At 39.6% G+C, this 25,868-nt stretch overlaps 1 protein-coding gene across 1 annotated transcript in view; it reads left to right on the top strand.

Moving 5' to 3' along the window:
• Positions 1 to 25,868, top strand: part of CTNNA1 (catenin alpha 1) — a 71,699-nt gene that overhangs the window by 32,386 nt on the left and 13,445 nt on the right. The window contains exons 8-11 of the mRNA XM_070933038.1: positions 8,672 to 8,752; positions 10,320 to 10,472; positions 17,830 to 17,922; positions 19,516 to 19,672. Coding sequence (XP_070789139.1) covers positions 8,672 to 8,752; positions 10,320 to 10,472; positions 17,830 to 17,922; positions 19,516 to 19,672 — 484 coding nt within the window. The remainder of the gene's footprint in view (positions 1 to 8,671; positions 8,753 to 10,319; positions 10,473 to 17,829; positions 17,923 to 19,515; positions 19,673 to 25,868) is intronic.

The raw sequence follows: 25,868 nt of genomic DNA, 5'->3' as shown, positions 1-25,868 counted from the left end.
CTTAGGCCAGGGGTCCCCAACCTTTTGGACCTCAGGGACCACCAACTTCATAATTTTAAATTTCGCAGACCACTAATACGAATCCAGTGCCCCGCTTGCTGAAGCACCTGGACTCCCAGTACGGGATGGGGTCCTTCAGGCACTCTCCATCCTCTCTGTCTCTCTCTCTCTCTCTGTCTCCCACTCTTTCTCTCTCATTCTCTCTTTCTCTTTCTCTCTCTCTCATTTTCGCTTTCTCTCTCTCTCCCTCTCTTTCTTTCTCTCCCACTCTTTCTCATTCTTTCTCTCTCCCCCCTCTCTCATTCTCTTTCTCTCTCCCACTCTTTCTCATTCTTTCTTTCCCCCACTCTTTCCCTTTCTCTCCCCTCTTTCTCATTCTTTCTCTCTCTCCCACTCTTTCTCTCTCATTCTCTTTCTCCCCCCTTTCTCTCTTTCTCCCACTCTTTCTCTCTTTCTCCCCCCCACTCTCTCTCATTCTCTCTTTCTCTCTGTCCCCCTTTCTCTCCCCCCCACTTTCTCTTTCTCCCTCCCCCTCTTTCTCTTTCTCTCTCTCCCACTCTTTCTCTCTCATTCTCTTTCTCTCTCCCCCTCTTTCTCTCTCTCCCCACTCTCTCCCTCTCATTCTGATTCTCTCATTCTGATTCTCTTTCATTTTCTCTCCCTCTCTCTCATTCTCTCTCTGATTCTTTGGTTCTCTTTGATTCTGTCTCTTTCTCTGTCTCTCATTCTCTCTCTCTCACTCTCTCTCTCTGATTCTCTCTGTCTCTTTCTCTCATTCTCTTTCATTCTGTCTTTCTCTCTCTTTCATTCTTTGTCTCTTTCTGTCTCATTCTGATTCTCTCTCTCTCATTCTCTCTTTCATTCTTTGTCTCTTTCTCTCTCTGTCTCATTCTGATTCTCTCTCTCATTCTCTCTTTCATTCTTTGTCTCTTTCTCTCTCTGTCTCATTCTGATTCTCTCTCTTTCTCTCTCTTTCTCTCTCTCTCTCATCTCATGGGCCAGCCAGTGTCTTGGGGCTGAGAGGAAGTCAAGCATCTCCCTGAGAGACTGAGGGCCGGAAGAAGTGTGGGAGCGAAGCACTACTTGAACTTGTGCGGCATGAGCATTCGCCTTGGTATATTTGCGCCAGCCGATGGCCAAGGCAGCCCTCATCTGTCTGCTGAAAGTGCAGCATCAGGATTCTGCCTTGCTATATTTGCGGCGCAAGGCAGCCTTTGTTTCCTGCTGCTTGGGACTCAGAGCGGTAAATAGCGTCTGATCCGGAGAGCAGCTGGATTTTGCTCTCTAATCCGGATGCCAGATCGGCCCCCTGCAAACTCTCGTCTCTCAAGGAGCGCTCCCTGAAGCGGGGCTGGAAACTTTGGTTGGACTGCTTGAGAGAGGAGAGCTTGCAGGGGGGCGATCTGGTGTCTGCAACAGAGAGCGGCATCCGGCTTTTTCTCTCCGCTGTAAGAGCGCTGTAAGAGCGGCAGCCCTCATCTCCTAATGCTTGGGACTGCAAAATCCAGCTGCTCCCCGGACCAGTCACCATTTACCGCTCCGAGTCCCAAACATTAGGAGATGAGGGCTGCCGCTCTTACAGCGCTCTTATAGCGGAGAGAAAAAGCTGGATGCCGCTCTCCGTTGCAGACACCAGATCGCCCCCCTGCAAGCTCTCCTCTCTCAAGCAGTCCAACCAAAGTTTCCAGCCCCGCTTCAGGGAGCGCTCCTCGAGAGACGAGAGTTTGCAGGGGGCCGATTTGGCATCCGGATTAGAGAGCAAAATCCAGCAGCTCTCCGGATCAGACGCCATTTACCACTCTGAGTCCCAGGCAGCAGGAAACAAAGGCTGCCTTGCGCCACTCCTGACACAAATATACCAAGGCGGAATGCTGTTGCCGTACAAATGAAAGTAGTGCTTCACTCCCACAGCTTCCAGCCATCGCAAACGCCGCTTCTTCCCGCTTCTGCCGCCCCCTCCCCCACCGCCACAACAGCACCATTCATTCCGGATGGCGAGGGTTGCGCTCGTTTTTCTGTATTGCACCACCATCAAAACCCCTGTGAAAGGGTTGTTTGACCCCCAACCACTGAGCTAAGGTAAGCAAGCCAGGAAAATGCGCTGCGCACTCCCACCCTTTGCCTGCGAGCCCGGACGCTGATCCGGATGGCTGCAGAAGGAACTGGGCACCGGCTGTCATGTCTTTTCTGCTGTGCGGGGTTCGGCACCTGGGCTCCCGGGGTTTAAGCCCCTGGGCCAGCCCGTGCTGCTCCAGGATGTTAGCTTCGGGCTCCTTGGAATCGCTGCCGGGTGGTTCTTCCCGTTGGGGCGATGGTGGGTGGCTGCGAGCCTGGAAGAGGTGGTGAAATGCAGAGCAATACCTCGTGGGGAAGGAGTCCGCCGTGGCTCCCGCAATCCAAGCGACGCTGATCGCTGCCGAACCCCGCACAGCAGAAAAGACATGACAGCCGGTGCCCAGTTCCTTCTGCAGCCATCTGGATCAGCGTCCGGGCTCGCAGGCAAAGGGTGGGAGTGCGCAGCGCATTTTCCTGGCTTGGCGCCGATCCGGACGACTGCAGAACGAACTGGGCACCGGCTGTCATGTCTTTTCTGCTGTGCGGGGTTCGGCACCTGGGCTCCCGGGGTTTAAGCCTCTGGGCCAGCCCATGCTGCTCCAGGATGTTCGCTTCGGGCTCCTTGGAATCGCTGCCGGGCGGTTCTTCCTGTTGGGGCGATGGTGGGTGGCAGCGATCGGCGTCGATCGCTGCGCACTCCCACCCTTCGCCTGCGAGCCCAGGTGCCGATCCGCTTGGACTGCGGGAGCCACGGCGGTGCTGGCCAGGCTGGGTCTGGTGCGGTGGGCGGAGATGAAGGAGCAGCCTCGGCGGCAGCAGCAGCAGCAATTACAACGGGAAAAGCCATGGGGAAAGGAGGACGAGGAAGATCTGGCAAGGCGGTGCGAGCACTTCATGGCTCCTCCGGTGAGCGGATTGCGAGAGCTGTGCGACTGGGGCGGAGACATGCGAAGTCGCATGGAGCTTCTCATAATGGAGACTCAGAGCCAGGTGTGCAAGGCGCTGGCCCAGGTCGACCGCGCCACCGCTTTCACCGTGGACTGCTGGGAAAGGAAGGAAGGTGACCCGAATTCCGGGGTTGAGTGGGGACGCGTTCCTTTCTCGTGGGCCGCGCACTGCCTGGCACCTCTTGTAGGTTGGAACTAATTCGGAGTACAGCTTCCCCTCAATGTTGCCGGTGCTCCCAAAGTGTCATCGGTCAGCGCCAGCAACTCAGATTCGGGTACCCGGCGTATAAGACGACCCCCGACTTTTGAGATGATTTTCCTGGGTTAAAAAGTCGTCTTATACGCCGGAAAATACGGTACATGGATTCCATTTTAAATGACTATGTCCCTGGAAATATACAGGACATCTTTAATTATTAAATATGTAGCTCTTTTACTTCTTAAATTGAACTGAAGAGTAAACCAGAGGCAGTAGTATTTCACTGTACCCTTGGCTTTGCAGTTATCCGTTCAAATAATGTAAATAACCTAGTAAATATTTGATTTGGAAATGGTAATATAGTTTTACCTAAATTTGGCAACATTGAAATATAATTCTCAGTTAATAAGAATTAATGCTAATAGGATGTAACCTCACACTATATTTTGAATATTATTCTGTCACTGCTATAATTTTTTAACCTGTAATTTTTTTATATTTGTGTGTGTGTATATATATATATACATATATGCATTCATGCATGATATTAAAACTATGATTTAGCAGTGTAAGTAACTATGCTAGTTTTTTCTACTCCTATTTTTCTCAGAGAAATTACTTTCTTTTCACCTGACACTTGTAGAATTCTTGATCACATATTTATGGCAGATAATATATCAAGAATTTTCAGTTACAGTTTTTAGAATTTTGAATATGCACTACTTTTCAGAAAAAAAAATTACCATCAAATCTGAATCTTTACATTTGGCTGGTGGGGTGGGGGAGGTTAGCTACAGATTTTACCAGATCTCATTAGCCAAGCCAAAAACTGCGCTTGTCCATCCACAGTTAGAATGATGGAAACTGTTCAACAGCAACCAAGGAAGCACACAAAGTCCAAAGATGCTCTGACTTGACGTAGTGATTAGTAGTTAGCAGACTTGACAAAATAGGAACAAGTACCTCCTTTCTTGAAAAAAGATGGTGTTTGAGTTGGTCTCTAGCTGAAGAGGTCCTTTCCTGTTCTAGATCAAAAACAGTGGGATGTGGAACTTTTATGTCTGGTTCTAAGTCATAAAGAAACTTCCAAGTGCCTTCGCTTTGCAACTTCCAAATCAGATCCAATCTTCTGCTGAACTTTTTGATTGAGAAGGGAAAATGTGTTCATAGAGGTATGGTTTTGAAACTGAAAATGCCAGACTTCCAAATACCTACTGAAAGGCAGCTCCATGCTGTGCATGGCTATAGTACTATGCAAGTACTAAACTCGCCATTATCTTAGCTGAGTCCTTTTTATTTTAGATCTTGGAACTCATATTTTTAAATAATGCATAATAGTTTCCAAATATTTGAGGTACACGTAAGGAAGGGACCCTAAATTGTAGACAATGTCCAAGAAGTGAAGAGATGAAAAAGCTATGAGCATGTTCAGTTATTATATTTAATGCATACATTTTTACTATATCAGACTTAAGTATACCATCCTCTGCTGAATCCAGTCCTGGAAGGTTTTTCCCCTTCCAAAGGACCTGTGCATATGACATATATCTAGTCTGGTTTACAGATACTTGCCAGAAGCCACAATCTTAAAAAGGATAAAAGGTGAAATTGAATTAATCCCTAGTTGTATGTAAAATAAGGCACTCCAATTTTTTTAATCAATTCTTTCTGTGTGTGCATGCACATACACAAAATTATTCCCTGTTGCATAAAAATGTAAGTGCATGCACACATCTTCATTCCAGCTGAACAGTGAAAAGAAAAGAAAAGAAAAGAAAAGAAAAGAAAAGAAAAGAAAAGAAAAGAAAAAAGGAAAAGAAAGGAAAAGAAAAGAAAAGAAAAAAGGAAAAGAAAGGAAAGGAAAAGAAAAGAAAAAAAGAAAAGAAAAGAAAAGAAAAGAAAAAAGAATGGGATGGTGAAAGGGAGTGAAAAGGGGATAGTCATATTTGGAATGAAAAAAGAAAAGGTGGACCAAACTGGAGGAGAGGGGACAAGATCACTGAAAAAAGGAACTATTGGCCCTTCATTTGTAAAAGATGAGTATCTCCTTCAAGTAAGAAGAGGAGGATAAGTAGCTATCATCCTTTCTGCCACACAGAACTGTAGTGTACCTGTGAGAGGCGAGAGTGAATGAATGAATGAATGAATGAATGAATGAATATGGGACAGAAGTGTCTGTCCTATTTAAATAGTATCTGCAGTACCATTTATGAAAGAAAAACTCATCTCTGCTTTAATTAAGGGAATCATTTTTAAATAAAGATAGTAATAGAAAGTCATATATTTTTCTCCCAGTTTTGCTGTCTTTTTATGTAATTGAATTGAACAATTTAGATTATTGAGAGTATATTTGGATATAATTGTTTGTGATGTGGAAATCTCTCATAATCTTTTCTTGCAATTGCCTGATGCCCTTAAGATACTGGAGTAGACCATTTGGCTGCTGTTAGTTAACTGGTCAGACCTTAGAAGAGCCAAAGGAAGACAAAAGTAGAAATAACTATGCCAGATATTTGCAAAGGCAACTGAAGAAGGGGAAATCTTAAAGTGAAGTTTAAAGAGAAATATTTCAACAAAACGATAGTAATGAATAAGTAAAGAAAATGAGGTTAATATTGCATCTAGGTGGCATTTGTAGGGCTGGAAATTCAGATTATAAATGATTTGCAAGATAAGAGCCATTTATCATTTGGCTTCCAATTTTAAACAATGGACATTAGAATTCCAAGAAACTTTGTCCAAGATGGATACTACTATAGTTTATCTTAGGTAAAATCATATGTATGACAGGAAGAATTATTATACATTGGTAACATATTCAAAGGGAACATGCATAAAAACCAGAGTGGTTCCTCCATCTGGATGTTCATTTATTTATTATATTTCTAGACTACCCACCAACTACCTTAGACACTGCACATCATTAAAATATATTAGGTCAATGTCATACAATAAAAATATGTTATTATATAGTGATATACAAGTTTAAATCCTAACTCAAATATATTTCTACTTATACTACTAGTCTAAACTTTCACTTATAATACATGAATTATTCTATTCCAGCAAATAGGTGTATAGACATTTTGGAAGCAGATCATTGGTTTGAATCCAGCTACTGGAATTTGTCTTCATTTTATGAGATTCAATCTTTTCAAAGCACAATTTATTGTTTGTGACACATAGTCAATAACTCTTAAGCAGAAAAACATGGAGTCAGCTAGAGTATACCTATTTCGGAAACCCTGGGTTAGAAATGCAGTAATGTGTTTGCCTTAGATTAAAAACCAAGCTTGCTTATCATAGGATATCAAGGCAATCTAGCATTCAGAGGATGAGGATTAAGTTTGGATTTCTGAGGGGGATCCCCATAAAAAGTGTTTGCACAATGTACCATGGCAGCATAATTATATTCCTTGTTGCCTGCCATAGCTACAGCTTCCTTATCCCATTATCCATAGGAATTGCAGATATTGTAAAGGATATGACAAAACAGAATTGATGCCAAACCTACATCTATGTACTTGCATTGGATGTAAGGATGTAAAGACAGAATTTGTATTGCCACATGCAAGTTTTTGTTTTAACATAATCTAGGTTGGTTTACATATTATTCTTTGCATCTTCTGTTGTATCTGAATGTTTTATTTCCTGGAGAATGTTATTATCCATGTTAGTTTATTTTTATCCTGCCTTTTTACTTAAAAGCTCTCAAAGATACTAATGTTTGTCATGTTTTCTTTTCAAAATATTTTAAATAAACATAACTAGCCTTACATCCTAGCATAGGCATAGCCTGCTTGCTTAGTTAGTGAAATTCAACAGATGTTTTTCTAGTACAATACTGCCACCTGTACAAAAAGGGGCCTTGTGTTTTACTAGTACTAAATGTTTTTCTTGAGAAATATGATATCTTCCATTTCCCTTGACTTTTTGCACTCATGTATGTGGATTCAGAATCTTAGGCTCATGCATCTCTTTCTCTACACTGTCATAATGTAACAAAGGTTGTCATGTTATAGACAGATGCCAAATTTGTAAACCTGACACACGAGCTGTTGGCCACAAGGAGCTTAAGGAATAACTGGGGACAGAAACAGTTGCTAACTTAAGTAAAAGCAGCAATGACTTATTTTCTGCAAGAGATGACCACTTCTAAACAGGTGGAACTAATCAGAAAAAGATCCCTAAAGGCTATTTAATCAAACAAGATTATTAGTTTTCCTGGAAGTTAGAACAATCTGTCCATGTAATTAAGAGGTTCATCTTTATTCAGGTTTCTTTTAATTCAACTAATTTCGCATCTGGATTCATATATTGTTCTAAGTTATGCTTTGTTTAACTACGATTTATTGAATAGCCCATAATGGTTAATTGTGCTGAAATTAAACAACCATGTTATGTCAGAGTGAAGTGTACAAATCACCTTTAGTATCAGGCACAAATAACCAGAATTGTTCGTGGAAGATCTCAAGCAGAGGTTTTATTGTTAGTCACCTATGTTACAAGAATCTCGCCAGACTTGATTGCATTTTCTCTTGGGATCGGTCAAAAGGCTTCAGGGATTTGTGGGGGAGGTCAGACCTGCACTGCTTTCTGCAATGCAAAAAATCTATGCTCAGCCTCTTCTTAACATCTCCCTCAAAGTAACTGGTGAGTCCACTACACCTAGCAAATCTAGAAATTTACAGGAACTAAGCGTGCAGTTCTAAGCATACTCAACAAAAATTATTGAACATAATTATATATACTGTGTTCCCCCCCAAAATAAGACATGTCCGAATAATAAGCCCAATTGGGCTTTTCAACGCATGCAATAATACAAGCCACCCCCGCAAAATAAGCCCCCCCCCACCAACTACTTACATGTATGCCCACCATTTCCTCTGGTTGCTTGCCGCACAACCAAAATGAGTTGAGGCGAGGCTGAAGTGGGAGAAGGTGGGGACATGCCCTCCCCTCCCTGTTCTTCATGCCGGCCGAGTGGCCCAACATGTCCCACCCCACTCCAATGGCAACAGCAGCCTGGCTGCTTCCCTTCCCCACCGTCTCTATCGAAAGGGGTGGTGGGGCGGGGGAGAAGCAAGACACGTGGAACGAGACGTAGCTCCCCTTGCTGTCTCTTCTCCCCCCCACGCTGGGCATGACAGGGCTCCTGCCCCTTGCTTAGCCACCCACCCCCTTTAGGGATGCAATTTGGGGGTGGCAGGTGGGACCGGCGAGAAGCGGGATTCAGGTCTTACCTTTCAAGCTCTGTCGCGCTCCTTGCCGTTGAAAAAGAAAACCTCGCGAGTTCAATCAAACTTCTCAAACTACTGTACTCAAAATACTACTGTTTTGTTATACAAGACCTCTGCTGATTTCACTTTGTCATTGATACTGAATGAGTGGGAAAGTCAATGGAATTTAGACTTGAGCTATTGTATAATTATAGTACTTTAATCTAATGCTGCTTTATTTGATTTTCTAGGCTGGACGCAAAGAAAGAAGTGATGCCCTCAACTTGGCAATAGACAAAATGACAAAAAAGACAAGAGATTTGCGTAGACAGGTATAGTATTAAATATGTATTAAATGCTCATGTAGTCTGCTATTACAAAGCATACCATTTATTCTAGCAATTTTTTTCAGATTTGTCAATTATAGACAACTAAATGCTTGGATTTTATGAAAACTGGGCAAGCTAACCTTAAGTCTAGAGCAGAGGTGGGTTTCAACAAGTTCTGACTAGTTCTGGAGAACCGGTAGCGGAAATTTTAAATAGTTCGGAGAACCAGTAGTAAAACTTCTGGCTGGCCCCGCCCCCATCTATTCTCTGCCTCCCAAGTCCTAGCTGATTGGGAGGAAATGGGGATTTTGCAGTATCCGTCCCCCAGAGTGGGGGACGGATGGAATGGAGAATGGAGATTTTACAATATCCTTCCCCTGCCACGCCCACCAAGCCATGCCACACCCACCAAGCCACACCCACAGAACCAGTAGTAAAAATTTTTGAAACCCACCACTGGTCTAGAGTATGATGATTTCTTTATTCTGTCACATTCACAAGTATAATATTTTTTTCTCTTCCTCTCAACCCAGTGACAGGACCAAACTGAGAAAGTCAATGCTGCCAATAAATCTTGACCTTCCCGCTACACCCCAGAGAGCATACTCTTTTATATTATTCATAAGCTGGGCAGGAGAACCTAAAACTTTTCTCCACAACTGTTAGCAGCAGTCCTTATGTGAATTCTTGGGAGCTGAGATTATAGCAATAGCACTTAGACTTATATACCACTTCACAGTACTTTTACAGCCCTCTCTAAGCGGTTTACAGAGTCAGCATATTACCCCCAACAATCTGGCTCCTCGTTTTACCCACCTTGGAAGGATGGAAGACTGAGTCAACCATCCGTCAAGTCAAGATTAGACGCTTTCTTTCCTCACCCCAGGAAACATTAATGCACAGCCAACAAAAGGAAATGGTCATCTAGAATGGTCATCTAGAATAGAATCTCTTTAGTGATTTCAGATGTGTATAAAATAGAGCACTAGGCAGTGAATGGCTAGACATTCTTGATCATTTGTTCAGCCCTGGACAGATTCTTTAGGGATCAGTATAGATTACCATTCCCTACTATAACAATGAACCAGTGGTGGGTTGCCCCCTGTTTGCAAGAACCGGTAGTAAAACCGGCGGGAGGCTCCGCCCACTGACCCAGATGTCATCAAAGTTGATCTGCGCATGCGGAGAAGCTTCTGCGCGATGCAAACTGGTAGTAAAGTTAAGTAGCACCCACCCCTGCAATGAACTCTCTTTTTCAACAAAATATAATATCATTAGTTTTTTTTTTAGTCATTAGAGTCATCAGTTAAAGGAGTTTTATATCTTTGTCCTTGGTCAAACAAAATGGAAGCTGAACCTGTGTTTTGATCTAGGTCTATTCTGAAAGTAATTAATCAAGTAATTTTTTGAGATTTCAAAAACAAAATCCCACCTACATTGAAATAATTATTCTCCATGAAAGGCCACGTATGTTTAAATAGAAGGTAAAGTGTATTTTAATAATGCAGAAATTGAAAATAGCATTTTGCCTTGTTGAACAACTTAATTTTGTTTTGATTTCTCTTCTTAGCTCCGTAAAGCAGTTATGGACCATGTTTCAGATTCTTTTCTGGAAACAAATGTGCCGCTCCTTGTTTTGATTGAAGCTGCTAAAAATGGGAATGAGAAAGAAGTTAAGGAATATGCACAGGTTTTCCGTGAACATGCCAACAAGCTGATTGAGGTACTGTGATAATTAAATCTGGATGCCACATGAGCAATGTGGGAAATAGATTATGCCTTCTTTGATGGGTTTGGAGTACTTAATGTTCTAGTAGCCCTTTTTGACAATTGATTTTTACAGCCCATTGGGAATAGGATGTATTATACCTTGGAAATGTAATAGCGCCACCACCCCCCAAACAAAAGCCCCAAACCCACTTGCTTACTCAAATAGTTAAGCATAATACGTTTTATGCAAATAAATTCTTAGACTTAAGATATCTTTGCACTTCACCCTAATTCCTTATTCCTTTGTAGTTATTAATTAAAATCAGAGCAAAATTTAAAGACTTGATCTACACTTGGACTGGATCACATTCTAGATTATCCAACGCATTAGCTCAAATTGGCACAAAATATTTTAGATAAAAACACTTGTACTTATCCATTTGTTACTATTATATCTGGGAAGATGAAAGTAAATAGAAAATTTATTCATCAGACTATTGGTAGCAGCAATAGTCAGCCCAAGGCCATCCATGCCTCTTAAAATGTAATGGACAGATTCTGAAACGATAATTACAAATTTGACAAAAAGCATTATTAAAGAACTATATTGAAATTTAATTTGCCTTGTCTGCACTATAAGAAGCATTTCCCTATTCCAAGTTATTAATTATTTCTGGATTAGGCGAGTTCTCATAAAATTACATATCTCTCTCTTTCCTACTATGAAAAATGTTTTAGTTGTTGATTTCTATAAATGTTCCTTTCTAGTTCATAAAACAGTGCATGACAGGATAGACAGAATGCAGATTGATGGCAAATGACTTTCTTACTTACTTTTACAAGAACCTTAAAATCCATCAGTCAGCGCTTGACAGAAAACACAAAATTAGACTTTAGTATTTGAGCCCAGAAACTTATTTTTAGTACCGGAGATTAAGGAAATAGAGTCTTTTCATGTACAGAAATCTCTTCTTAATCCCCTACCTCAGTTTTCTTCATCTTAGCAATATAATTTATGACAGATTGGAAATAAGTAGATTAATAATAAATTCTTCTTGGTTTAGTAAATCCTGTTCTACCTCTGCCTTCCTTTGGTACATGGGGTATATGCTTTGGTTCTTTGTCTTATTTGCATATTTGTATCAAGGGACAGCCAGATCTTCATGAAATTTATCAACCCAATACTGAACGATATATACCACATTTTTCAGACTGTAAGATGCATCAAGCTTTTGGGGAGGAAAACGGGGGGGGGGGGGAATCTGCCTCTGCCTCCCAGCATCCATCCAGTATTCATCTGGCCTGTTTGCCGTGACCCATTTGCTGTGGCCCATTTGCCGCAGCTCCTTCGCCACCACCACTCGTTCTAGAACACCAACCCTCCACCCTCGCCACAATATTTGGAGTATAAGACACACAGACATTTCCACCTAGTTTTTTTTTGGGGGGGGGAGGAGTGCTTCTTATACACTGAAAAATATGGTAATGCTTAGAAAGGTGAAAAACTTTCAACTAAAGGATGAATGGCTTCCCAAAGGATATCTACAGAAAAAGTAAGGGGACCAAGCCCTGACAGGAGGGAAGAGGGTGTTGGACCAGCAGGATAGGAAGCAGTCTCAGCTTGCAGAGACCCAGTGAGGCGGGAAGCAGGCCCAAACTTGCAGGAACCCAATGAGCTTAGAAGAGGAGGGTGGGAGATAGACAAAGACCACTGCAGTTTCTCTAAACCCAGGGAGATTGCCAAGCACCTGAATTTTGTTCTTGTGATTGCAGGGGCTGTAACTCCAGAGAGGGGTCGGTCATAGGTCCCTTGGTTGAGTGCTGACATAATTCAGAATGATCACTGAACAAATGGTCATAAGTCAAGGGCTACTTGTACATGTTGTACTCTAGAACATGTTTTTCTACATTTAGAAAAAAACAAGTAGGCAAAAACTATAAAACAGGAAAATACGAATGCTGTATTACAATATGAAAAATTTATTTTTGTTTTTATATTCCAGAATATCAAACAGATATAACACCATAATTTTCAGAAAAAGAAATGTGAGAGGGGGAAATGTAAGAGAAATCAAGGCTTAGCATAAATATTTTGCCGTCTGAAACTTTTAGCAATTTCTATTTCTTCAGGGTTGTGGGTTTTTTAGGGTGGGTTATGTGGAAGAGCCAGCTGTTTAAAAAAAAATTGCAAACACCTGCACTCCCTTCTTTCCCTCCCAGTTGAGCCTTTCCTTCCTCTCCCCCCCCCCCCCATATCAGCCCAGCAGAGTTGCCAATGAAGCAGCAACCTTGACATGATTTGTGGGAGGAAACAGGTGTTTTGGAGCTGTGCAGCCTCCAGCAAACTTGAGAATAGTATCCAAATCAAAGGTGTTTTTCCTTCAGAAGGAATGGACAGTTCAAAAGAGAGGAAAAGAAATATAAAGGCCCAACATAAAAGAAAGCACAATGGAAAAAACTTGCTATCCGTTAACAGAAGAAGAAAAAAATCTGAGAGAGAGGAGACTGAAGACAAAATAAATTTAAGGAAGAAATGTTGAATCATTCGAGTAATAATATGGAGTCTTATGATAGAGTAATAGGTAATAATAATGGAATATAGTGCAGGTAATCCTCGGCTTGCAACCGTAATTGAGCCCGGCAATGAAGGTTGAAAAGTGGGTCATCCTATGACCGGACCCAATTTTATGATCTTTTTTTGCAGTGGTCATTAAGCAAACTCATTGTTTGCTATGGACATTTTCCCCCAGAAAAATACCTGTTTCTGGGGGGAAACATTATGAATCTTAGTCATGTGACTGCAGAACACTACAAAAAGTGTAAATGTGGGCTGGTTGCTGAGTGCCCACAGTGCAGTCACATGACCATGAAGGAGTGGCTATCGTAATTTCAGAACTGAGCCATAAGTAGCTTCCTAGCATTTTCTAATTTTTTGTTAATGGTTCCTCATTCTGTTAGAGAGATGTTAAGGGTCCTCTGTGTTCTCTGAGCTTGCTTGTTTTCTTGCAGACGTTTCATTACCCTAGGTAACATCAGCACTGATGATGTTACCAAGTTAGGGTAATGAAACGTCTGCAAGTAAAAAAGCAAGCTCAAAGAGCACCAAGGACCCTTCATTTCAACCCTGAGCTACAAATATTCTCCTTTATTGAGAGCTGTTAAGTTTACATATTCATATTTATGAAAACACAAATAATATAGCAAGCAAAAAAATTTATGACCCTTATCTCATAGTTGGGTTCTTATGCGCAAATAAAAATTCAATTGATATAAATATGTAATTGCTGCATAGCACACTTGTTTTAAAGAAAGCCTGATAATTTATTAATAACCAATTGAATCAGTTCTGTCAGCATGAGGCATAATTTATCTCTGTAGGATGATCCTTGTGGATTCATGAAAAAAAAAACCTATATCCAGGGATCATAACAAAAATATAAATATCAAGAAATGACTATATTCAGATGTGTGTAAAGCATTTTTATCAAATAATTTTTAGCATGGAGCTTCATAAAATATCTCAATTTGAATGTGAAACTGCTGCATTTTGAGTACAAGCACTTTTTTATGTTTTAGAATATTAACTTATTTGATTTTGGCAACACTTGACTCCAAACTGACTCTGGACAGTTCAAAATGTGACAAACATTGACGTATGAAGGTTTCTTGGATGTTCAGGGTAATCCAAAGTCACGAGAATTATTAACTCTTCAAGGATATAAGATAGACTGGTGGTCTTATTCGCAAGTGTACTCCAGGTATAAAAAAGGTTTACATAGTGAAGGAATCTACCGTAAAAGACAAGAATTGGATAAGATCTTATTAGAAGGAGGGAAAGGGATATTATCTAAATGTTATGCATATTTATTGTCTCTGCAGATAGGACAGGATGTAGTGAAGGATTGTATGATAGCATGGGGGCGAAATTTTGGATATCCCCTTGACTTCCAGCAATGGGAACAGATTTGGTTGAAAAATATGAAATTAACCATGGCCTCCTCATATAAAGAAAACATATATAAAATGATCTACCGGTGGCATCTACCCCCGGCGAGATTAGTTAAAATGTTTCCCGGGACATCTGCCTGCTGTTGGAAGTGTGGTTACAGCAATGGAACCTATTTTCACCAATGGTGGACCTGCCCGCAGGCGGTTAAATATTGGAAAAAAATACGGCAATGGATTTTGGAAATTACACAGATTAATTTGGAATTAAGACCTGAGATTTTCCTATTGGGGGCAAAACCTTTGAATGTTAAGTCAGATATATGGTTCTTGTTGATTCACATTATCACTGCAGCAAGATTAGCATATGCGCAGGAGTGGAAAAATCAATACTTACCGATAGATTTGAAAATAATATATAAAATTAATGAGTGTGCGGAATCAGATAGACTAACTAGATTGATCAATGGTAAAAAAGATTCAGAATTTTATAACAGTTGGAAAGTATGGTACGATTGGGTCCAGAAAAGGTGGGATAGAATAGACATATGATGATGCATATATATGATGGCAAATATGTATGTATAAAGGAATGATTTTATACTTATGGACAATGTAATCATATTATACCATGGTGGCAGGATTGTATATTTTATTTGTGTATTAGTGTATAGAATATATTAATAAAAATTATTAAAAAAAATGTGACAAACAAGATAAAAGCGCAGTGTAAATAAATGTTAAAAACAATTAATTTTGTGGGATTTTGCTCTCAGTTTGAAGTGTTTTTCCTATCCCTAGGGATAGTTAAACTGCAAGAAATACCACCAAAAATGTAGAAAGGCTATTATGACTTTATTTCCATGACACTGAATATTCCCTCTAATTAAAACATATTAAAATGCATTTTGATTGTTTGTCTTGTTATTGGTAGGGGGAGGAGAGAGAGAGAATAATCTCTCTCTCTCAGAATAAAGGCCATCTGCCAATAAAAGAGAATATATGTAGTTCAGGATTGAATTATGGAGTCCTTGGTGCTCTCTTCTTTTGGTTGTTTGCTTGCACATGTTTTATTACCTAACTAGTTACATCATTAGTGTGAATGAGTATAGGGTTTCCGCTTTGTTTATGTATAGTAGTTTGGCCTGCAGTATTGGTGGGATATGGTTTTCTACTTGGTAGTTTCTTGATTAAGTTATTGTTCTCTGTATGATTGTCTGACATTAATTCCTGCTTATCTGATATTGTCAGTTGTCAGTTCTGTCTAAGAAGAATGAATGCCAGACAAAGAAGAAGAATGTTTCCATTTTAATTTTTATTGTCTCTTATGAATGGTGTGTAAATCTGGTTTACTTCTATGTGCCTATTGATAGCTGATGCCAAGCTTCCCTAGTGTTTTGGGTTTAAATTTGGTCTAGGATGCTATGCTCAGTTTTCTAGTTGAAACTATGATTGAATGTGTCCATGTAGTGTGAATTTAAAGAGTTTTCATTGTATTTTTTGCCTACTAATTGGTGCTCATGGTATATATGTTCTGCTAGTATACTGCCTGTCCTACATAGTTGCTGTTACAGTCCTTACATTGTATGTTGTAACTGGCTTCTGTTTTTTCTTCTCTGGCTACTGGGTCTTTTGGATTACTTAAGATGTTTTGAGGGCTTTATTTGGTTTATGTGCTATGGTAATGCTATGTGGCTGTAATAGCATCTTGGTTGTTTCTGAGATGTTTTGATGTATGGTAGTGTTATCCTTTTCATTGTGTTGGTTGTTCTGAAGTTGAATAGTCAGGAACATTTTGATAAGTTGCATTCATATTCCATTTTGTTGGAATATATTGTGTGGCAGTGTTTTTTTTCTGGTGTTTTGCATTGCTGCAGTGCATTTGTACTCCTGAATAATGTTCTTAAATAGCTCTTCTTGTGGGACGTTGGGTTGTTAATTTGATAACGGAGCACATGGTTAGTATGAGTTGTTTTCAGATAGGCTTGTATTTGCCCTTGTTTCCTCTGCTGATAGATCCATCTGGTTTGCTAGTCAGCTTTAACTTCTTGGGAATTACTGCTAAAATGGAGGAAAAAGATTGCCAATTCCCAGAATAATAGACACATTGTTCTTGTCTTTTTGCACCACTTTTGTGCATTTCGATGCACAAATGAAGGCTTTCGGTAGCAGACTGTCATATGCTTGTCAGTTAATATATATAAACATTATAGAATGCCCTATGAGAGCATGCTCCAAAATATAAAACACTTTCACTTAAAAAAATAACACAACTTTGTGTGACCTTTTACAACCATGCCAGAAAGCAAATGGAAAGAATTGTCCCTAGACAACAGCACAAGTCTTCATGCAATTCTCTAGAAACAGCTGGTTGTGGTATTTTTCTGCACCAGTTGGCAACAGTGTGTGCTTTTCTGCATTGAGGTTGAATGCATATGAACTGCTTGCACACAAAGAGAAGATGATCATGTACCACATTCCTCTGAGAAGTTAAATGGTTAACCGCAATTATAGGTAGAATTCTCCATGTATTTTTACTTCATGAGGTCAGTGGAATTCTAGCAGGTGTTCATTGCAGGTTCTTCAGATTCCTCTCTCAGAGCCTTCCGCTCCACCTTCCCACATTTGCCAGCACTCCATAGCCCAACGGTGCTTGATCCCTCACTCCCTCTCTGTATTTATCACTAGTCAGCTGTTTCACAAAAAAGGCTTCAGCAGCAGATTTGTTTAGTGAAATTCACAAAAGTAGCAACACAAGTTGTGTAGTTCACTGTAAATGGTGAGCAGGTCTTTAAACATAATAAATGACTGAGTTCACCTGTGCTGTACTGTGCTAAGTTAATCACAATCATAAGTTTATTTGTCAAGCATATATAAGATAACAGGTAAAAGTATAAACATAATTTGAATACATGAAAAGAGTAAGTAAAAAAGAAATATTACAACAGGGATAGTAGGCACCCTGGTGCACTTATGCACACCCCTTACAGACCTCTTAGGAATGGGGTGAGGTCAACAGTTGGATTATGATCTTGCACAAGCAGCCAAAAAAAACAAAGTGCAAATAGGACTTAAAATGGTAAATGTTACTCTTGTTGTGTTGTAAAGAACTTTTAAGTGTGCCTTAATTAGATGATGATTTACATATTTAAAAGTTGTTTTTCACTTGTACAGTAGGCAAAATTAAGAAGATCATTGAATCTGTTCAGTTAAACTAGTCCTCAGTGCCAAATTTACATGGATAGTTGTAAAAGATTTTATTAAATTCTTATGAAAAAAATACAGGACACCAGTCTTACAATGTTATGAATATATGCTTACATTTTAAAATTTTCCTGTATGTTATGGTCCTGTTAAAATGGTCCTGAAGACCATTTTAGTGAAAAGATGGGATATAAATTTAATCAATGTGTTCTTTTTACCAGGTTGCCAACTTGGCCTGTTCTATTTCAAATAATGAAGAAGGTGTGAAATTGGTTCATATGTCAGCAAGTCAGCTTGAAGCACTGTGTCCTCAGGTAAATTGCAAGCTTGATACATCATTTTCATGTTCCAATTTTATATTAGAGCTGTGGAATATAAGAACCTTTAGCAAAATTTAATTTATTGTCTGAAAGAACAGTTTTGCGGATAGGTTGATTTTTAGATAGAACACAGAAGCTAATTCAAGTAGCTATTAAAAAAACATACATTTATTGGCTGTATTCAAGAAGCTGGATGTTTCTAGAAGTAATTTATTAAAAGTGTAAAACATTTAATTTAATACCATGCTAGATCCAGCAGGAATGATATAGTTTTGAACACTGCAACATAAGAGAAATCTACCTATAGCTCTTCTCAGGCTAACTATACAACCCACTATTTCAGGACCCCAATATTAGAGATGAAATCACTTATAAAAGCTATCTCTGCTTTTCTTGAAGCTTACTACTAAAGAAAGAGAAAAGGATATTATTAAAATAAGAAATGTATCATGGAAAACAAATGTGTACAGGTCCTTGGTTTTGGCCCTGCCCAAAACTTGTTTTATTCCTAAGAGTTCATCCCTATGTAAATGAAGCCCATGGCAGAAAACACTGTCTTACTTGAAAGAATGATTTTTGAACAATAATGTAATGTATACTACTTGAGGTGGCCTTTGAAGGGCTTTCAGAAGCTTCAGCTAGTTAAGGTATTGTAGTTCCCCAATTAATGGGATTTATAGTAGGAAGTCTACAGTCATGGCAAGCCAATTTCATTCCCTGCCAAGCACAAATCACTTACACTGATAGCCAGTTACAACTTCTATAACTTGAACTTCTATCACTTGACTGCATTCTATTCAAGGACCAAATCCTAACACCTGTGGGTAAAAATCTTCACCAGTCTACCCAGTACAGCATAACCAACACAAGCTGTGAAAAAGATAACCGTACTGTACATCAAAAACATCTCAAAAACAATCAATAAATTACTACAAACACAGCACACAAATTATGGTGGAATCACTGCCCTCCAGGGAGAATAAAGAAACATAATAGTTTAGAGTCAGGGAGAAAATTTGTGAGGACAAACTGTTTAGATCTACATCTGCCCCTCCCCAAGGGGAAGGCAGTCAGTCTGGTGAGAGTCATGTAATAAAAGGGATCAACAATAAAATACCTACTTGGGCTTATTTGTGAGTGGTTCTGCTGGTTGCGCCTGACATAAGGCAACTAAAGCTTTGATTTGTTAGTTGCCCTGTTGAAAAGGTAGGCTATAGATTTAAAATAAAAAAAATAAGTGTAAGGTAGCATAAGATAGGCGTTAGCAATTGGGAAATAATCAAATCCAAATCTACCTCTAGTTAGCTTAACAGAATCACTTGGCTTTCTCAGCACTCCCATCTCATAGGACAGGGCTGTCAAATTCGTGGGGCGGTGGCCAGATGCGTGATGCGCTGGCCATTCCCACGCCCAGTTTAGCGAAGGTGGGAAAGTCCCAATACGTCACATGACAGCACCATGACAACATCAGTTTGACACCTCTACCACAGGAGAATGGCTTTTGCTGGTTGACTTGTCAGTTTCATAGAAAACTTGGCATAGTGTGAAAATTGGTAAATCAACAACTGTGGACATTTTGCTTTGCAGGTAATTAATGCAGCATTGGCTTTGGCTGCTAAGCCCCAAAGTAAACTGGCTCAAGAAAACATGGAGTTGTTTAAAGAACAGTGGGAAAAGCAAGTACGTGTGTTAACAGATGCTGTGGATGACATCACTTCCATTGATGATTTTTTGGCAGTATCAGGTAATAGTTATACATTAGCTTAAATTTATTTTTTTGAAGTTGATCAAATTTTATGAATGTTGAAGATTGCCTCAAAGAATCCTGTAAATATTCCTATTAATATAGTACTTGTGAAGGGAGTCCCAAAAATGAAAATAGTGCAGAATGTGAGACTGCTAATGGGTATACAGTGTTCGTATTACATTGTGCCTGCATTTAAATATTTGAAGCAATGCCCAGTTGATTTCTGGGCAGAATTCAAGCTAGTAGTATTTGGACTTTAAAGCCATAAAAGTGTTGTCTTTATCCTTCTTTTTTATGAGCAAATCTATTCACCTTATTTTCAGAATCATTCTTGTGGTACAATATCGGAGAAATTTATTTTGTGTGACTCTTAAACTGTGGAATGCATTCCTTCAGGAATTATGGGTAGTCTCCATTCTTTTTGTCTTTAGAAAAGGAGAGTTAAGGCATAGCATGTTTCAAGTTATTGTTTTTAGTTAATTACTTTGTAATTGTGTTTATTGTGTATCCCGGAAGTTTCGTTGATTTATCTGCTTGGAAAAGATATTTTTGACAGGTTAATGTTTTGTGCGAAAGAGCCTATTGTTTCATATAAATGAAAAACATAAAAGAGAAGGTTAGAAGTTTCTTGAATATAAATAATAGCTATAGATACCTCCACCTTGATCCCACTGAAACAAAGCCTCTTACAAGGGACTATTAAAAAAGAGTCTTTCAAATGAGGCAAAATTAAGTAAAGTTAACACTTTCTTCAGAGAGGGGTTTTTTCATCTGTTCTGAAACTAGCAGTAGTCTGTCCTGTCCAGAAGAAATCAATGCTGGATCAAACGGGACACCTTTCATTCTCATCCAGGGCCAAATTATTTTCAGGACTCTTTGCCTCCAATTATTTCTTCTCACCACCAGATCTAAGAGGGTAGCCATACTCCTGGTTTCTTTTATTAAACAATGCCCCTCACAAGACCAAGAAGATGTGCCTTCTCTATTATGGGGCCTGCCCTTTGGAATAGCATATCTCCCCCCCACTCCCCCCCCCAAGATTCTGATAGTACTGGCTTTGTTGGCCTTTAGTAAGACATTAAAGGCCTAACTTTTCCCTCAAGTATTGGGGTCAAGGGAGCCCTATTGGTTAGTGTTTAATGTGGATTTTTTTAACAACTGGCATATTGAATATTAATTGTTATTGTAATTGTTTGAAATTGTTTTTTTTTATTACCGTTAGATGGCCAGAGTTGCTATAGTGAGATGGGTGACTATATAATTTGTTTTAATAAATATTCAGTATTTCTGTCCAGAATGAGACTTCTAAGGCATAAAGCATTAGCAATGACCAATTACTTGTGCTGTATTGTAGAATTTTTAAAAACTCCCTTTTGTGAAATTACCACATTTTTGTATTTGTTAGATGCCACATTTTTAAGTACTTCTGAGACAGTGATAACAACTTTTGAGCATTTTACAATAACAAACCTTAGGTGGTTAGGAAAATAGATGATAAACTGACAACGGCATTCATTAAAAAGGATTTTGGGATGTTTTTCCCCAGTTTTATAAGAAATTTCAACTAAAAGAACTGACAGATTAGGCATGGCCATCTAACATAATGATATGTACCCATTTGCTGGCAGTCCCACCCACATCATCTACAAATGGTACTGTTTATATGGTATAATTTTAGTGCAATGTAGAGCCACTTGTGGATTATCTCATGATCAATTTTTGGTGAATTGCTGAAACAGATTTAAAGATAACTCTGGCACAAAGAATTTTTGTGTGGTTCCTAGTGTTCAAATCCCAAATTATTCTATTAGAGCAGGGATGGCTAACCTTTTTGCCGTCGCGTGCCAAAAGCAGGGGGAGAGCGGGGGGATCGTGCGCGTGCATGCCCACATCCATAAGTCAATGCCCACCCATGCCCCACCCTCCTGTGCACGTGTGCGTGCTCCTCCTGCACTCCCCCCATTTTTGGCATGCAATGGCCCCATTTAGTGGGACCATTTTTCACTCTCCCCAGGCTCCAGAGGCTTTCTAGGAGCCTGGGGAGAGCAAAAACAGAAACAGCCCATTTCTCAACTTCCGGTGGGCCCGGAAAGCCCGAAAATCAGCTGGACGGCGGGCACATGTGTGCTGGAGTTGAACTCGTATGCCCTCAGATATGGCTCCGCGTGGCACCCGTGCCATAGGTTCGCCATCACAGTATTAGAGTTTTAAGACTATCAAAATTATCTGTTTCGTTTAATATTGAAACTGTATTTTGCATTAACAAGATTTCCTTGTTATACATCATTCCATAGTTGATACCAGCTGCAGACATTATTCCATGGACAGCAGACTAATCATACATAGAAATACTGCCAAATTTGGAGTGCCAACCCTAGCAGATAACTTAGCTAGAATGCTAGTGAAAGTTTGCAGCTGGCCAATGAGCTGGTTACATAACAAACTATTACTTTATTATACCAAAATTGGACATCTGCACAGCCACTTGGAATGGACACACTGAACACCATGTTGGCAAGAAGGAATTCATTGCTTGAGATCATCACATTACAACATTTTGAGATATATGTTATAATGTGGTAATATCTGAATTACACTGAATTAGAAACCAAAATCAATAAAACTGACAAAATAACTTAAAACAGGTATTAACAAATAACTCTCCATGTTAATATTTTAGTTAGCAGTTGGAGAAACATTTCCAAGTGGAAAGGAAGGGAGAAAACATCATTAAAACATATTTATATAATGTTTTTATTTACAGTTGTTTTTTTTCTCAGTCTTTTGTTTTATATCTTTATCTAAAAATCTATTAAAAGCAGTTGTCTATTTTTTTCTTTTTATTCCTTTAACACTTTTTTCTTTATCTTTTCTCTTTATATTGTTTGATGTTTATATTTTTAACTTTGTAAACATTCATCAATAAAACATTTTTTAAGAGCTTAATATAAAAAACGTAAAATTTGCCCCCAGCTAATGGCAGGGCATAAAGCAGACTGGAACTCCATGACCCTAGAACTGGAAGTGACTTCACAAAAACACAAGTACCATGTGTTTGTTACCCCTCTCAGATATCAACAGGGAAAGACTAAATCAACTAGGCAGATGGGATATTATAAGATCTTCAGATGACTAATTTCCAAGATGTGATTTTTTTTTCAATAACTCTGCAATTGTAAAGAACTACTGAGACCACCAGTAAAATCTAGTACTCATTCCAACACCAGAAAAATTAGACCTTGAATGCAGAGCCCACAATAGATGAAATAAAAGTAGCAATAAGACTACTGAGAAATGGTAAAACAGTTGGAATGGATGAAGTCATGACTGAGGCACTCAGAATTGGTGGAAACTATCTGACTCAGTGACTGCATTGACTGTTAACGATTCATTTGGCACTCAGAAAAGCTCTCCACTGCATGGAAAGGAGCACGTACATCACTAGTTTGAAGAAAGATGACAGCTCTAGTACCAAAGCTACTGGTATATAAGCCTTCTATCAATTATTGGAAAGGTCTTCATGAGGATGATTCAATTTACTTCCCGAAACAGCAGCAACAGATAACTAAGGAACAGCACCCCATTTCCACCCAACCCAAGGATGCTGTGACCAAATTTTCATCATCAGACAACTAATGGAAGAGAGAATTTGATGTGACAAACTCACTGCATTTCTTGACTTTCAAGCAACCTTCAGCAGTGTATACTGGCCAACTTTAAAGAAAAACCTTGAAAAGTAAACACACGTCCATAAAAGCCTGCTGCAATATTTATTTTATTTGCTTGTTTGTTTGTTTATTTAGCATATGGCAGAGTACATGAATAACATAGCAAAAAATATATAAAAGAAGCACAATACTATGGTACACATAAGATGGAAATATGTAGTCAAGTTTGTAAAGTTTGAGTAATTCAAGAAATTATATGTAAATCACAGATTACATTTTGAAATACATTGGTTCATAAGAGTGGAATAAGTGTTCTATATATTAATCTCTAGACCAGAGTTCCCCAACCTTTCCCAGTTGGCAGCCTGGAGTGGGGAAAGAAGGGATGGTTTGTGGAAGGGGCAAGCATACACACTCATGTACATGCGCAAACACTCAGTCGTGCGAATGGGGCCACAAGCACCTGTGACAAAGCTCGCACAAGTGGGGTCATGAGCATCCATTACGTTCACGCCATTGGGCTGTAAGTGAGCGAGTACCCACAACGCTCACACTAGTGATGCTATATGCGCACATACACATGCGCCAGTCATCTATTCATGCGACCTGATGGCCAGTGGGCCGCGGCCCAGTAGTGGGCTGTGGCCCACAGGTTGGAGACCCTGGTCTAGACCATTTATCTAATTAAGAGCAATGTTTGTTAGTTGGAGAAAATCTGCTTTTCCTCCTGTATAAGCTCTCAAATGGCAGCCAGTCACTAAATGATCTGACGAGGAGCACCACAGTCACATTCAGTGGAAGAAACTCTGCCACATTTAAACAGAGAAGATTAACAGATACCATGCAAGGTGCGAATCCTGAACAGAGTTTTCCAGTCCTGGTGAGTGGGATCAAAACCTGCTTATTTTGGGGTTGGATCAGATACATTTTTTCTGGAATCTGGACAAGAAAACTTATAGCAGTTCCAGCAACCTGTATAGCTTTCAGTGGAATTCTTAATTTAACTGGCATCAGGCAAGATTCTGTGATATTACCCCTGCCATTCATCGTCATAGTTGATACTGTAATGAGGAAAGATTTTGATTGGCAACTATAGAGTATAGCTAAACCACTACAGGTAGTCCTGGACTTACAACCACAATTGAGCCCAAGATTTATGTTGCTAAGTGAGAAATTTGTTAAGTGAGTTTTGCCCCGTTTTATGATTTTTCTTGTTGTGTTTGTTAAGTGAATCACTGCAGTTGTTATGTTAGTAACATGGTTGTTAAGTAAAGCTGGCTTCCCCATTGACTTTGCTTGTCAGAAGGTCGCCAAAGGGGACCATGTGATCTTGGGACACTGCAACCGTCATAAATATGAACCACTTGTCAAGCATCCGAATGTAAATCATATGACCATGGGGATGCTGCAACGGTCATAAGTGTGAAAAATGACAATGGCACTTTTTGCCGTTGTAACTTCGGATGATCACTAAGTCTGTCAAGGACTTCCTGTATTTTATCAACTTCATATTTGCTGATCATAATGCCATCTTTGCAGGCAGCAACACAGAAGCCATTGACATCTGGCACGACATTACAAGCACTGTTCATTTTCCTACCTCGCTGCTCTGACATTCCATTGATTGGGTAATCTTCACTCTCATTGGATTGACTGAGTGCCATTCAAACTTCCTCCACAGTTTGGTCACGCCCACACCTTCTGCGCATGTCCAATCTTTTCACTCAGTCACTGGTTTGTCCCAGTAAAGCCCACATAGAGTAAGAGAACCACTAGAAATACCGTGAATCACCGGGGGAAGAACAGAAAACAGCATTTTAGATTGTCAGCCACACCTCTCTTTAGATTGTTAATGCATTGTAGTACCTGTAGAGGAAATGAAACATTCCTCTGAAAACCAGGATGCAAATCTTCTTGGCACTAGTCCTGCCAGTCTTGCTATATAGATTTGGGCCATGGACGCTATTAAAATCAAAATTAAATAAGGTGGGAGGTTTTTGAATGTGTCTATGGTATATACTGGGAATGTTTTTGAACAGGCATCTTAAGAATGATATCATCAGAAAGTGGCCTGCATCAGCACCAAAGATAATATGGGCAAAGCAAGTTAAAGATAATCTGAAAAACATAAATGTCAACCTAAATAACACCGCCTCAATTGGAAGCATGGAGAAAACCAGTATAAAACATCTCATCTGCTATTCAGCAGGACCCACAACAATCTACTGGCTCCAAGGACACTCTCTTAAATGAATAAAGAACAGCAACTGATAAGAGACATTTGAAGATTTTTCTGTAGTTCAAATTCAACATGCGCATGCCTGTTTCCTGATCTGACTGGGGCCTCATGCATAGTATGCATTTATATAATAAGAATATGCTTACAGTTTGTATGTTACTTATCTGCCCTTGTCCCTTTGCAAGCAACAACAGCACTAGACCTTATCGACCAGCAGCTACAGCATTTTATTTTCCTTCATATAATTCCTTCTATAATTAGGTTAAAAAATTTAAATTCTTTTCAG

Source organism: Pituophis catenifer, unplaced genomic scaffold (assembly GCF_029215685.1).
Source record: "Pituophis catenifer annectens isolate HBS135680 unplaced genomic scaffold, rPitCat1.0.hap2 SCAF_1, whole genome shotgun sequence".
Lineage (NCBI taxonomy): Eukaryota > Metazoa > Chordata > Lepidosauria > Squamata > Colubridae > Pituophis > Pituophis catenifer.
The sequence above is the reverse complement of the archived record's forward strand: the minus strand, read 5'-3'. Positions and strand labels throughout refer to the sequence as shown.